The sequence below is a fragment of the Chrysemys picta genome, chromosome 1, assembly GCF_011386835.1.
Source record: "Chrysemys picta bellii isolate R12L10 chromosome 1, ASM1138683v2, whole genome shotgun sequence".
Lineage (NCBI taxonomy): Eukaryota > Metazoa > Chordata > Testudines > Emydidae > Chrysemys > Chrysemys picta.
This window is the reverse complement of record NC_088791.1, coordinates 355,040,368-355,055,598: the sequence shown is the minus strand read 5'-3', so window position 1 is coordinate 355,055,598 and position 15,231 is coordinate 355,040,368. Positions and strand designations below refer to the sequence as shown.

The 15,231-nt window shown below is 46.1% G+C and overlaps 2 protein-coding genes across 2 annotated transcripts; both read right to left on the bottom strand.

Annotated features, from left to right (window-relative positions):
• Positions 1-411: 411 nt before the first annotated feature.
• LOC135972422 (olfactory receptor 52B2-like) lies at positions 412-1,404 on the bottom strand. Its single transcript, XM_065550439.1, has one exon. The coding sequence runs from the start codon at positions 1,357-1,359 to the stop codon at positions 412-414; it is 948 nt and encodes a 315-aa protein (XP_065406511.1). The 5' UTR covers positions 1,360-1,404.
• Positions 1,405-14,232: 12,828 nt separating this feature from the next.
• Positions 14,233-15,231, bottom strand: LOC135972421 (olfactory receptor 52B2-like). The gene has a single exon (XM_065550435.1). It carries the CDS (start codon positions 15,229-15,231, stop codon positions 14,233-14,235), a length of 999 nt encoding a protein of 332 aa, XP_065406507.1.

Genomic DNA, 15,231 nt, shown 5'->3' with positions numbered 1-15,231 from the left:
GATCCAGCAAGTGGATGGGGTTGGAAAGCAGGGGAGCGAGTAACAGGGGTTGGGCTTTGGGGTAAGAGGTGGAGAAGGGAGTGGGGCCTGGGGAAGAAATGGGACAGCGGAAGCGGCCTTGTGGAAAGAGGTGGGTCAGGGGTCAGGGCCTTGTGGAATAGGCAGGGCAGGGTGTGGGGCCTCAGAGGTCCAGTTTACAGTGTTTAGAAAGGTGGCAATCCTATGAGACATTGAGTTGTACACAAAAAGATTCCTCAGTTTGTCACGCTGACACCGCACAGCAAGGCCAGGAAAGGGTTTATTGTCACTTTGACTGGCCAGTCAGTGATTCACGGAAGGGGGTCCAGCACCACATCACCAGGCAGCTCTGCACGGACATCGGTCTGAGAGCCAGAGCACCAGGAGAAAACTTTAGGTCTCTTTATGAGTAAAGAGGCGGAGCAGCCTGTCCCGGATCTGTTTGGTCCTCACACCATAGATGATGGGGTTTAGCATGGGGGGCATCAAGACAGACACCGTGGCAATGAGAACATGGAAATTCAGGGGCACATTTTGGGCAAATCTGTTCATGAGGGAGATGATGACACTTGGCATGTAAAAGGCTGAAATGAGAAAAAGGTGGGAGCCACAGGTCCCCAAAGTCTTGAGCCGCGCGTCTTTTGTGGGAAGGATGAAGATGGCCCTGAGGATCTGGGTGTAGGACACCCCGATACAAATCCCATCCAGACCCATCACACAGAATTGCACAAAGAGGCCGTAGTAACTGCTAACACGGGTGTCGGAACAGGCCAGGTTCACCACAGCTATGTGTGCGCAGTACGGCTGGGGGATGATGTTGGTTCTGCAATAAGGCCACTGCCTTGCCAGGAAGGGAATGGGCAATACAACTATGCAACCACGCAGCACCACAGCCAGAACAATCTTGGCCACCAGGGGGTTTGTCAGGATGGTGGAATGTCTCAGGGGATGGCAGATGGCCACGTAGCGATCCAAAGCCATGGCTACGAGGATCCCAGACTCCATCACTAAGTTGCAGTGAATGAAGAACATCTGGGTGAGGCAGGCACTGAAATTGATCTCCCTGGAATGGAACCAGAAAATTGCCAGCATTTTGGGCAGGGTGGATGTATACACAACCAAGTCATTGACAGCCAGCATGCAGAGGAAATAGTACATGGGCTCATGGAGGCTCAGCTCCATCTTCACAGTGAACAGGATAGAAAAGTTCCCCAAGATGGCTATGATGTACATGGTGCAGAAGGGGATGGAGATCCAGACATGGGCCACCTCCAGGCCAGGAATGCCCTGCAGGATGAAGGTGGAGGGGTTGGTGAACTCGGTTGTGTTGGACTCTGACATGGAATAGGGGAGAAGGTGTCCAACTTTGAGGCAGAATGGTGTCTCTTGCAGGCACCGTATGTTCCCCTGACTTCCTCTATGTGCCCAGGGTCTAGGGTGATGGTCGCAGTACAAATACCTGGATGGAGAGACATTGTGAATATAAAAACTACATGCACTACTGGAGGCTGTTCTCAGGGGGGGAACAGATTGGTCGCTCTAAGAGAAGTATTGGGAGCATACATTGCCCATCCTGTATCAGAGGGGTAACCGTGTTAGTCTGAATCTGTAAAAAGCAACAGAGGGTCCTGTGGCACCTTTAAGACTAACAGAAGTATTGGGAGCATAAGCTTTCGTGGGAAAGAACCTCACTTCTTCAGATGCAAGATTCTTCACATGCACTACTTGCATCTGAAGAAGTGAGGTTCTTACCCACGAAAGCTTATGCTCCCGATACTTCTGTTAGTCTTAAAGGTGTCACAGGACCCTCTGTTGCCCATCCTGAGTGCTCTGGTGACCAGTTTCAACTCCTCTCCCCTGCATCAAGGCAAACACTTTCTGCCCCTCCCCCTTTAAGGGCTCTGGGATTTTGAAATTCCTCTTCCTGTTTGCTCGGTGTGGAGTGCTCACATCACACCTTCCCAGGTGGCCATGGCAGCTCCACGCTTGGGACACTGCGGAGCTGCTGGATCCGCTCAGTATTTGGGGAGAGGGGGCCGTGCAGTCCCAGCTGCGCTCCAGCCATAGGAATGTCAATAGCAAAGGGCAGATTTTGTGCAGTGTGTGGGAAAAGAGCTGTGATCAGGACACACTGCAGTGCACAGCAAAGGTGAAGGAGCTGTGGCACATGTACCAGAAGGCCAGGGAGGCAAACAGTATCTCCGGTGCTGTGCCACAGACCTGCCGTTTTTATAAGGAGTTGGATGCTATCCTCAACAGTGACCCCATTTCCACCGCCAACAGCACCATGGGTACTTCGGTGGGGGTACTCCTGTCAGCGTACGTAATCTACCTCTGAGAGGTGGTACCTAGGTCGATGAAGAATTCTTTGGTAGACATCCTGCTATATCTCTCAGGAGTGTGATTTTTTTTTTTGCTATAGGAAAAAAGAGCAAATACAATTTTCATTTGCATTAACAGAGGCATAGCTTGCAAGTCACGGGAGAAGATAGCAGCACTTTTCTTGGCTCTGGTTAGACCTCATCTGGAGTATTTTGTCCAGTTTGGGTCTCCAATATAAAGGAAGGATGTGGAGAAACTGAAAAGGATCCAGATGAGAGTGACAAAGACGATCCACAGGATGGAATGCAAGCCACACGAGCAAAGGCTGAAGGAAAAGAGTATGTTTAGTTTGGAAAAGGGAGGATTAAGGGGGGACATGACAGCAGTCTTGAGATACTTGAAAGTCTGCCATTAAACATATGCAGGAACATTGCCACATAGATCAAGAGGTAAGAGGTTCAAACTACAGCACAGCAGATTTAGATTTAATGTCTGATAAACTTCCCAACTGTACAAACAGGAGGACGATGGAACAGAGGCCCAGGCAGGTTGTGGAAAGTCCTTCACTTGACTTTTTCAACAGGAGGCTGGATAGTCATCTGTCTTTGATGGTTTAGACACAAAAATCCTGCATCGTGGCAGGGGGTTAGACTAGCTGATCCTTGCAGACCCTTTCTAACCCTGTCACTCTTTGATTCCATGATATAAAATACTAATGTAGGCCAGGTCTTACCCAAATACAAGTTATGGAGCTCAATAGTGGGGTAACTGGGTGAAATTTAATGGCTTGTGTAATACAGACTGGATGATCTGATGGTTCCTTCTGATTTTGAACCCTATGAATCTATTGCTATAGAAAGATTTTATGGAAATATGCTTATGAATGTGTATATATGTGACATAACTGGGTTATGTTTTATGCTACACATGCCATGTAACATATGTCTGTAGAGGTTATGATCTACTGAATCTATTAATCCTATTTGTATGCATGTATCATTTTTGTAATCGAAGTTATGAATATTGCACATCAGTTGGCAGTTCCCAAGGGGGTTTCTGTGATCAACCCGTCAGAATATTTATTCTGCCTCATAACACACGAACAGGAGAATGTTCAATTACATTGAAATTCTGAAGATATAAAATTGATAAAAGAAAACTGTTTACATAGTCCATATTTGGCCTGTGGATATGCCACTCCTTGCCACAAACATTATTGGAGCAAAGAGCTTAGCTGAATGGGATTCACAAATGGATTGGCCTTCTGTATTACACAAGCCATGAAATTTCACCCAGTTACTCCAGTATTGAGCTCCATAACTTGTGTTTCAGTAATGGTCTACACTAGGATTTTATATCATGGTATCAAAGAGTGACAGGGTTAGAAGGGGGCTGCAAGGATCAGCTACTCTAACCCCCTGGACGTCTGTTACATTGTCCTCCTCTTCTTACATTTGAGCAGTTTATCTGAGATTAAATCTAAATCTAAATCTAAATTTGCTATGCTGTAGTTTGAACGCATTGCCTCCTGATCTATGTGGCAATGTTCCTCCATATTTTTAATGGCATAGTTAAGTCTGTCTGTCATCTTCAATTACAACACTTCATTTTCAGTTGCGTATAAGTTTGCCAGACATGAACCTGAAATTTCCCACGCTGGGTGTCTACTTCCGCTGGAATTAAATTTTGAAAATTTGAGGCATAACAGTTCAGCCGACTTCTAGCATGAAGCTAGGGGAGAAGATGTCTTGGCCATGTTGAAAAATGTTCATATTTCTGCTAGTGAGGAGCCCTAGCACCTCCATGCTTTTCAGCAGATAAAGTCTGGTAACACCCACGCCCCACCCTGCCCTGCTAACAGCCAAAGCTTTAAATTGCAAGAGGCGGAGGTGACAGTGTCTGTGCATTAACACACAGCTGGCTCCTGAGGTTTTACTCAGTTCTTACTCCAGACTGGATGTTTTTCTGGATGATCTGCTTGAGGGCTTGTCTACACTTAAAACACGACAGCGGGGCCGCCATAGTGCTTCAGTGGGCCTGAGCATGGAAGGGGATAATGTAAGGGCCAGATCAGATGAGAAACATTCACATAAAAAAGAACCTGATACATCAGAAAAGGGCAGACAAATAAACAGTGACAAGTTTTTAAAGTGTTTGTACACAAATGCTAGAAGTCTAAATAATCAGATGGGTGAACTAGAGTGCCACGTGATAAAGGAGGATATTGATATAATAGGCATCACAGAAATCTGGTGGACTGAGGACAATCAATGGGACACAATCATTCTGGGGTACAAAATATATCGGAAGGACAGAACAGGTCGTGCGGGGGGGGGAGTGGCACTATATGTGAAAGAAAATGTACAATCAAATGAAGTAAAAATCTTAAGCAAATCTGCATGTTCCATAGAATCTCTATGGATAGAAATGTCATGCTCTAATAAGAATATAACATTAGGGATCTATTATCGACCACCTGACCAGGACGGTGATAGTGATGATGAAATGCTAAGGGAAATTAGAGAGGCTATCAAAATTAAGAACTCCATAATAGTGGGGGAATTCAATTATCCCCATATTGACTGGGAACATTTCACTTCAGGACGAAATGCAGAGATAAAATTTCTCAACACTTGATATGACTGCTTCATGGAGCAGCTGGTACGGGAACCCACAAGGGGAGAGGCAACTCTAGATTTAGTCCTGAGTGGAGCGCAGGGGCTGGTCCAAGAGGTAACTATAACAGGACCGCTTGGAAATAGTGACCATAATACAATAGCATTCAACATCCCTGTGGTGGGAAGAACATCTCAATAGCCCAACACTGTGGCATTTCATTTCAAAAGGGGGAACTATGCAAAAATGGGGGGGTTAGTTAAACAGAAGTTAAAAAGTACAGTGACTAAAGTGAAATCCATGCAAGCTGCCTGGGCACTTTTTAAAGACACCAGAATAGAGGCCCAACTTCAATGTATACCCCAAATTAAGAAACACAGTAAAAGAACTAAAAAAGAGCCACTGTGGCTTAATAACCATGTAAAAGAAGCAGTGAGAGATAAAAATACTTCCTTTAAAAAGTGGACGTCAAATCCTAGTGAGGCAAATAGAAACACTGCCAAATTAAGTGCAAGAATGTAATAAGAAAAGCCAAAGAGGAGTTTGAAGAATGGCTAGCCAAAAACTCCAAAAGTAATAACAACATGTTTTTTAAGTACATCAGAAGCAGGAAGCCTGTTAAACAACCAGTGGGACCCCTTGATGATCGAGATACAAAAGGAGCACTTAAAGACGCTAAAGTAATTGCGGAGAAACTAAATGGATTCTTTGCTTCAGTCTTCACGGCTGAGGATGTTAGGGAGATTCCCAAACCTGAGCTGGCTTTTGTAGGTGACAAATCTGAGGAACTGTCACAGATTGAAGTGTCACGAGGGGAGGTTTTGGAATTAATTGATAAAGTTAACATTAACAAGTCACCGGGACCAGATGGCATTCACCCAAGAGTTCTGAAAGAACTCAAATGTGAAGTTGTGGAACTATTAAATAAGGTTTGTAACCTGTCCTTTAAATCGGCTTCTTTACCCAATGACTGGAAGTTAGCTAATATAACACCAATATTTAAAAAGGGCTTTAGAGGTGATCCCCGCAATTACAGACCATTAATCTAAGGGCAGTACCGGGCAAATTAGTCGAAACAATAAATAAAATTGTCCGCAACATAGAAAAACACAAACTGATGAGCAATAGTCAACATGGTTTCTGTAAAGAGAAATCGTTTCTTACTATCTATTAGAGTTCTTTGAAGGGGTCAACAAACATGTGGACAAGGGGGATCCAGTGGGCATAGTGTATTTAGATTTCCAGAAAGCCTTTGACAAGGTCCTTCACCAAAGGCTATTACGTAAATTAAGCTGTCATGGGGTAAAAGGGAAGGTCATTTCATGGATTGAGAACTGGTTAAAAGACAGGGAACAAAGGGTAGGAATTAATGGTAACAGAATGGAGAGGGGTAACTAGTGGTGTTCCCCAAGGGTCAGTCCTCGAACCAATCATATTCAACTTATTCATAAATGATCTGGAGAAAGGGGTAAACAATGAGGTGTCAAAGTTTGCAGATGATACTCAACTGCTCAAGATAGTTAAGACCAAAGCAGACTGTGACGAACTTCAAAAAGATCTCACAAAACTAAGTGATTGGGCAACAAAATGGCAAAATAAATTTAATGTGGATAAATGTAAAGTAATGAATCATTGGAAAAAATAACCCCAACTATACATACAATATGATGGGGCCTAATTTAGCTACAACAAGTCAGGAAAAAGATTTTGGAATCATCATGGATTGTTCTCTGAAGATGTCCATGGAGTGTGCAGAGGCCGTCAGAAAAGCAAACAAGATGTTAGGGATCATTAAAAAGGGGATAGAGAATAAGACTGAGAATATATTATTGCCCTTATATAAATCGATGGTACTCCCCCATCTTGAATACTGCGTACAGATGTGGTCTCCTCATCTCAAAAAAGATATACTGGCACTAGAAAAGGTTCAGAAAAGGGCAACTAACATGATTACGTGTTTGCAACAGGTCCCATATGAGGAGAGATTAAAGAGGCTAGGACTTTTCAGCTTGGAAAAGGGGAGACTAAGGGGGGATATGATAGAGCTATATAAAATTATGAGTGATGTGGAGAAAGTGGATAAGGAAAAGTTAATTACTTAGTCCTATAATACAAGAACTAGGGGTCACCAAATGAAATTAATAGGCAGCAGATTTAAAACAAATACAAGGAAGTTCTTCTTCATGCAGCGCACAGTCAACTTGTGGAACTCCTTATCTGAGGAGGTTGTGAAGGCTAGAACTATAACAGCGTTTAAAAGAGAACTGGATAAATTCACGTTGGTTAAATCCATTAATGTCTATTAGCCAGGAAGGGTAAGGAATGGTGTCCCTAGACTCTGTCTGTCAGAGGATGGAGATGGATGGCAGGAGAGAGATCACTTAATCATAGCCTGTTATGTCCACTCCCTCTGGTGCACCTGGCATTGGCCACTGTCAGTAGACAGGATACTGGGCTAGGTGGACCTTTGGTCTGACGAGGTATGGCCGTTCTTATGTTCTTATGAGCAAACTACGGCTTACAGCGTCTGAATCTGGCCTTGTCCTGGACGTCTTCTAACAACTTTCATCCTGAAGGATCCATTGTGCCACTGAAATGCAGCCACCTTAGTGCTGGAGCCCATCACAGAGGTGCACAACAAAGAGGGACATTTTTGCCGAAGATACTAGAGGAAATTCAGCCCTGGGATGTTTAGTGGCTATGCAGAGCGGAAATTAAAACAGATCTATTCTCTATCCCATCATGCATACGTTGCACTTGGTTTGTCGAATAGAAAGAGATGGGTACCTGTGATTTCTGAGATGGAAGCCTCTTCACTGGGAATATCCCTCAGGTAGCCGTGCCCCACACCTCTCTCACCCCAGTATCTTCAGCAGCATCCCACGCCGAGAGCTCACACAAGGATGTGCACTGTTTATAATATAGCTCTATGTAATCCCAGTAGGGTTCGCTCTGCCTCTAGGGGAGAAGCGGCATCTGGATGCAGACAGGCTGGAGACCAGACACACTCGAGCTCATGTCTCTGTTTCTTTGTCTGCACTAATGTGTTTTTTATCCAGCTTTAGTAGCAAACAGTAATTAAGGGACCTTCCCAAAGGGAGATGAGAACTCTTGGGGTCTCCACTGAGTCAGAGAGGAATTGGCTGCTCTGTATATTTGTGTATATTTAAAAATTAGAGCTGATTAATAAGAAAGCTAGGGATAGTGCCTAGCTCTCAGAGGATCTGATGCTGTGTAAATGGCCAGGATGGATGGGTAGATAGTAGACAGACTGATCTGGAGAAAGATGACTGAGGGGAGACACGAACACTTTCTGGAGGCACATGGGATTTTCGCTAAGGGATCAGAGAAATGTAATTATCATCAGTAAGTATTATCATACCACGTAGAACCTTTCAGTGAAGGATCTTCAAAAGACTTAGCAAAGGAAAGTCACTATGAACACATCCCCATATTATCCATAGGTAAACTGAGGTAAAGGGAGACATGACTTGGCCAAAGACACACAGAGAATGACAGAAAGAAACCAGGAGTCCTGACGTGCCTGCCATAACAACGGTCTCTTCATCGGTAACTGAGACTATGATAAGTGGGAAATGGAGTCATACTGTCATAGGGCCTCTTCATTGCTGGACGTGATGGACTTCTGCAGTGTGCAACCTGAAAGAGGGGTTCCTGTGACCCCTCTCACATACCAAACTGGGCCCCCTCTCACACTGTGAGGTCTTGCACTTACACACTCACACACAGACAGGGACACACCCAGCCGCAGTTACATGGAAGCTTTCACCAGCCACTCATGAACCAACAATAGAGAGGCTCCAGCCAATTCCCCCAGCTCTCCAGCCTAGGTCCCCAGAGCTGTACTGTCTTGCCCTAGTCAGAAAACTGACCAGTGAAAGTTTCTTGCCCTGCCCCCTTCCCTCAATGTGGAGAGGACAATGCACCAGCCCCTGTTCCTGAACAGATTTCCCTTTATACTTCAAATAACACACGGTTTTAGGTAAATAAATAGAAAGCAGATGTACTAAGTACAGAAAAATGATTTAAAGTGGTTATAAGTTATAGAGAACAGATCAAAGTTGGTTATTTAAGAAATAAACAAAATCACAATCTAAATTCTATACGCTAGACAGGATTTCAATCAAGGAGTGTCTCATCCTGATGGGACAAACAGTTCCCTCATCTTTCATACACAGGCTAGAAACCCCTTCAGCCTGGGACCACAGCCCCAGTTCAGTCCTTATTCCTAAGGTGGTTCCGGCTGTTGAGTTGTGGGGGGAGTGAGGACAAGTGAGAATGTCGCTTTCCCCATTACAGCTGCTGCCATGTGGAGGGAAATTCATTTTTCCAAGCAAAAGCCTCCAGCACAATTAGTGGAAAAGTTCAAGCACAGGATGGAGCCCAGTGTCACATGACCTGGTCACATGACCTCCCATGCTTCAATGTGTCATAGCAGGGGCCATTACCCATATTTTGGCTACAGATGGGGATAAGCTTCTACCATGGCCCATTATGTTCATGATGAGCCATCAAGTTGAATATCCATTCACAATGTGCTCGTTAGCCTGGATGTTAACTACTTTGTGGGAGTTATCACAGGAGGAAATAGATTTGAAATACAGGCAGATTGTCAATATTTGTTACTTCAGAGGCAAATCTGATACAGACACACAAATAGGATAATCACATTCAGCAAACCACAGCTTTTCCATAGATACCTCACATGACATGTTTTGTACAAGATTTGTTGCAACGAGATAACAGCGGTGAATGTGGGGAGCAGGATGTTGCTTTGGGGGTACAGAGTGTCACAGCAATATATCTACAGAACTGGAGCTCTCTGAAGTCTAAATTTATATTTTTATATAAGACATGTCCTGAAAAAGACTGCAGTCTACTCTGCACCGTAGGAGAAAAGCCTGCCGAGGTGCAGAGCAAAGGAACTAGCCTTGGTGCCTTGGCGCTTGGTGTGCGGCTGCCCGCTCCCAGAGGGAGGTGCTAGAATGGAAGCTGAACCCTGAGTCTGGGCTTAGAAACCCAGAGCCAGAGGCAGGGCCTGAACGCTGCTCTGACTCAACAGAACATGGGTCCAGTGTGTGGGGCCGAAACACAGCCTTCTGGGGGGCGTCGAGCCACGGGAGCTTGAGCGGGGCTATGACAGCAAACCTGAGCTGCTCCATGGACACTAGGGTACTGTGAGTGGAGAGGGAGTGAGGCTGGGTGATCCCAAACCTGTGTGAAGAGGTCCACAAGCTGTTCTCTTCACCTTAACGTGGTTCAGCTTCCCCAGATACTCCAATTGGTTCAGCACACTTTTGCCAGAGCTCCCCCTTGGGTGTAATCTGTTTCCAGTTTCTCTCTTTCTGGGCACAGGATAGTTAAAGCAAACAGACCCAGGCCTTGAAAACGGGGTTTTTAAACCGGAGTGGGAAAGCTCCAGAATTCAGTCTCTTATTAGGTAGTGAGTATTAGTGAAGGAAATAAATAGGTTTATGTTTATTTCTTTGTAACCTGTCTTGTGCAATTGGAGGAATAGTCAAATTCGGTATTTGGGTATTTTTCATGTAAGTTTTTGCCCAGGGGAGCATCCTCTGTGTTTGGAATCTGTTGTCTGTGAGAATAGCTGGTATACTAATCTCTCCCAGAGAGTTTTCTTTTACCTTTCTTTTCTGTAATTAAAAGCCTTTTTTAATAACCTGAATGATTTTTCCTTGTTTTTAGATCCAAGGGGTTGGATCTGGTTCCACCAGGAGTTGGTGGGAGAAAGGCTGTTATAGTTGTGACCTTCCCAACATCCTCTAGAAAGGAGTTCTCCAGGTTGACTGTGCATTGTGTGTAGAAATGCTCCCTTTTATTCATTTTAAACCTGCTGCCTATTCATTTCATGAGAAGGCGCAAATAACACTCCTGTATAGACTTTCTCCACACCAGTCATGATGTTATGATATTTTCCTTTTTATTATCTATCCCCTTCTTAATGATTCTGGAGGATGGTGTGGACTGCACTCTCAGCAAGTTTGCAGATGACACTAAACTAGGAGGCGTGGTAGATACACTAGAGGGTAGGGATCGGTTACAGAGGGTCCTAGACAAATTAAAGGATTGGGCCAAAAGAAACCTGATGAGGTTCAACAAGGACAAGTGCAGAGTCCTGCACTTAGGACGGAAGAATCCCATGCACTGCTACAGACTAGGGTCCGAATGGCTAGGTAGCAGTTCTGCAGAAAAGGACCTAGTGGTTACAGTGGACGAGAAGCTGGATATGAGTCAACAATGTGCTCTTGTTGCCAAGAAGGCTAACGGCATTTTGGGCTGTATAAGTAGGGGCATTGCCAGAAGATCGAGGAACGTGATCGTTCCCCTTTATTCGACATTGGTGAGGCCTCATCTGGAATACTGTGTCCAGTTTTGGGCCCCACACTACAAGAAGGATGTGGAAAAATTGGAAAGAGTCCAACGGAGGGCAACAAAAATGATTAGGGGTCTGGAGCACATGACTTATGTGGAGAGGCTGAGGAAACTGGGATTGTTTATTCTCCAGAAGAGAAGAATGAGGGGGGATTTGATAGCAGCCTTCAACTACCTGAAGGGGGGTTCCAAAGAGGATGGAGCTCGGCTGTTCTCAGTGGTGGCAGATTACAAAACAAGGAGCAATGGTCTCAAGTTGCAGTGGGGGAGGTCCAGGTTGGATATTAGGAAAAACTATTTCACTAGGAGGGTGGTGAAACACTGGAATGCGTTACCTAGGGAGGTGGTGGAGTCTCCTTCCTTGGAGGTTTTCAAGTCCCAGCTTGACAAAGCCCTGGCTGGGATGATTTAGTTGGGAATTGGTCCTGCTTTGAGCAGGGGGTTGGACTAGATGACCTCTTGAGGTCCCTTCCAACCCTGATATTCTATGATTCCCAATACTTGGTTCCCTTTTTTGACGGTTGCTGCCAATTGATTGGATGTCTATTCTCAGCTCTGCCACCAACTCATTGTGTGGCCTTGGGTAAATCACTGTACTGCTGCTCGGCTCCATGACATGGGGATAATGCTGCCTTGCAGCAGAGCTAAAGCTCTTTCAGATGTAGTGACCAAAAGTGTCATGCAAAGTGTATGTTAGACTGAGCTTCACTGTTCAGCTTCAGCCCCTGGGCAATGGCTGCCCTGTAGTTCCAGATAAGGTGCCCTGCACGCGTTTAAATACCCAGCTAATGGTAGCTGTGCCTTTTATCTCCCTCCCTCTGAGTTACTGAAGCCACCTTGGACTCTGCCCAGCATCGCACCTTCCCAGCTAACACAGGGGCTGATCCTTCCGCCTCTCTCAGCTGTTATCCTCCTACATTCACACATGATCCCTTGCCCTGCCCCCGAGGCCTGGCTCAAGGCAAAGGGCTCCCAGTCCATCCCCATTGCTGGGACCCAGCCTCCTACAGGCCCCCAGCTGGGAGTAACAAATCATAGAATCATAGAATCTCAGGGTTGGAAGGGACCTCAGGAGGTATCTAGTCCAACCGCCTGCTCAAAGCAGGACCAATTCCCAACTAAATCATCCCAGCCAGGGCTTTGTGAAGGCTTTAAAAAAATCTACAAGGATGGAGATTCCATGACCTCCCTCGGTAACCAATTCCACTGCTGTGTTTCCTAATATCCTACCTAGACCTCCCTCAGTGCAACTTGAGACCATTCCTGAAAGTTAAGGAAATAAGCCACACAATGGTGTCTTCCCTCAGGACGTTGCATCTGAGCTTTAGGGCCCACAAGCTGTGTGATGCACAATCTCCGCTGACTTCCTCACAGCCCTGCTTCCAGCACTAAGCTGATTTTACACGGTTTTCTGGCTTCCCTCTTAGGATGACCAGATAGCAAGTGTGAAAAATCGGGATGGGGTTGGGGGTAATAGGTAATATAAGAGAAAGCCGCCAAAATCGGGACTGTCCCTATAAGATCGGGACATCTGGTCACCCTATTCCCTCTCCACTGCGGATTGACCGGTGGGCCCCAGTGCTGCGTCCTCATTGCCAGTTCCTTGCCAGGCTACGGCAGATCCAGTCCCAGCCCCAGAGCAGAAGGAGCCAAGATTGGGCGCGGGGAGGAATGTGGAGATGATCCAGCAAGTGCTTGGGGTTGGAGAGGAGAGGGAGCGAGTAACAAGGGTGGGACTTTGGGGGAAAAAGCAGAGCTGAGGCGGGGCACTGGAGGAAGAGCTGGAGAAGGTGTACGGGGACACTTTGGCAAACCAGTAAAGTGTCTAAAACCACTATGGCTTATGGTTAAAAAGCAACCTAGTCAGCAGCTGTAAATTGATCATTCAGTAATCTCGGCTAGACCAAGGCAGGAGGGGAGGGGGTTTTGGGTGCCATGGAAAGGGCAGCTTGACCCCGCGTCCTTCCTGATAAGAATTGTGTTGAAGTTGCTGATACATGCATTTTAAAAAGAGCAGGAATGTCTATTGGGGTCTCAGAGCTGCAGACTCTGGAAAACTCACACCTGGTTAATCAATAATCAGAAGGAACCTCTTGCTTGAAACTGCTTACTTAACAAGGTTTCTTTAAGGGACATGTCATTCTATTATTAATGTATAAATAAGGGGAAAAGATTGAGATAATTGGACTCGTCTGGAGACTCGTTTGGACTCTCCCTCTGGATACATCTTGAGGTCCCCACCGGCAGACGGAAGATTTGGCCACTGGAAGCCTGCCGCTGTGTCACTTGAAAACCACCCTCAGCTTTGGTAATTATAAAGGGTTGAGGGTGTTTTACTAACCTGTTGCGGACGTGTGTAAGTGTTTGAGACTAAGTAAAGTTTAGCTTTAAGTGAAAACACTCTTGTGTTGTCCTGTTTGTGCCAGCCATCTATCGGTCGGACGGCTGTGTCTCCCCGATTTATTTCCTGACACCTCCTCGCACAGAGTAAAGTTACCAAGAGCTTTGGGTTGAAAGAACCCCGGGTAACAAAGGGAGTGGGGCCTTGGGGAGGTGGACAGTGGAAGCAGCCTTGTGGAAAGATGTAGGGCAGGGGGCAGGGCCTTTGGAAATAGGAAGGGCAGGGCGTGAGGCATCAGAGGTCCATTTATCAGCAATTAGAAAACTGGACATCCTATGAGAGAATGAGTTGTACACAGAATGATTCCTCAGTCTGTCACACTGTCACAGCACAATAAGGCCAGGAAAGGGTTTAATGTCACTTTGGCTGTCCAGTCAGTGACTCACGGAAGAGGGCCCAGCACCATGTCACCAGCCAGCTCTGCACAGAGCTCGGTCTGAGAGCCAGAGCACCAGGAGAAAACTTTAAGTACCTTTATGAGTAAGGAGCCAGAGAAGCCTTCCCCGGATCTGTTTGGTCCTCACTCCATAGATGATGGGGTTTAGCATGGCGGGCATCAAGACACAAACATTGGCAATGAGAACATGCAAATGCAGGGGCACATTTTGGGCAAATCGGTATATGAGGGAGACGAAGAAACCTGGGATGTAAAAGGCTAAAATGACTAAAAGGTGGGAGCCGCAAGTCCCCAAAGTCTTGAGCCGGGCATCCTTTGTGGGGAGTCTGAAGATGGCCCTGAGGATCTGGGTATAGGACACAGCAATAAAAATCGCATCCAGATCCATCACACATACTAGCACAAAGAGGCCGTAGTAACTACTAACACGGGTGTCGGCGCAGGCAAGGTTCACCACGGATATGTGCGCGCAGTACGGCTGGGGGATAATGTTGGTTCTGCAATATGGCCATTGCCTCGCTAGGAAGGGAAAGGGCAGGATGACTATGCTGCCACGCAGCACCACGGCCAGGCTGATCTTGGCCACCACGGGGTTTGTCAGGATGGCGGAATGTCTCAAGGGGTGGCAGATGGCCACATAGCGATCGAAAGCCATGGCCACAAGGATTCCAGACTCCATCACTAAGAAGCAGTGAAGGAAGTACATCTGGGTGAGGCAGGCACTGAAATTGATCTCCCTGGAATTGAACCAGAAGATGCTCAGCATTTTGGGAAGGGTGGATGTATGCACGACCAGGTCAGTGATGGCCAGCATGCAGAGGAAATAGTACATGGGCTCATGGAGGCTCCGCTCCATCTTTACAGTGAACAGGATGGTGAAGTTCCCCAAGATGGCTATGATGTACATGGTGCAGAAGGGGATGGAGATCCAGACATGGGATGCCTCCAGGCCAGGAATGCCCTGCAGGATGAAGGTGGAGGGGTTGGTGAATTCAGTTGTGTTGGAATCTGACATGGAGTAGGGGAGAAGGTTTCCAACTCTGAGGCAGAACGGTGTCTCTTGCAT

What these genes read in the sequence shown, in the direction of transcription:
- LOC135972422 (XM_065550439.1), bottom strand. Translation starts at nt 1,359, where the DNA reads ATGTCAGAGTCCAACACAACCGAGTTCACCAACCCCTCCACCTTCATC.
- LOC135972421 (XM_065550435.1), bottom strand. Translation starts at nt 15,231, where the DNA reads ATGCAAGAGACACCGTTCTGCCTCAGAGTTGGAAACCTTCTCCCCTAC.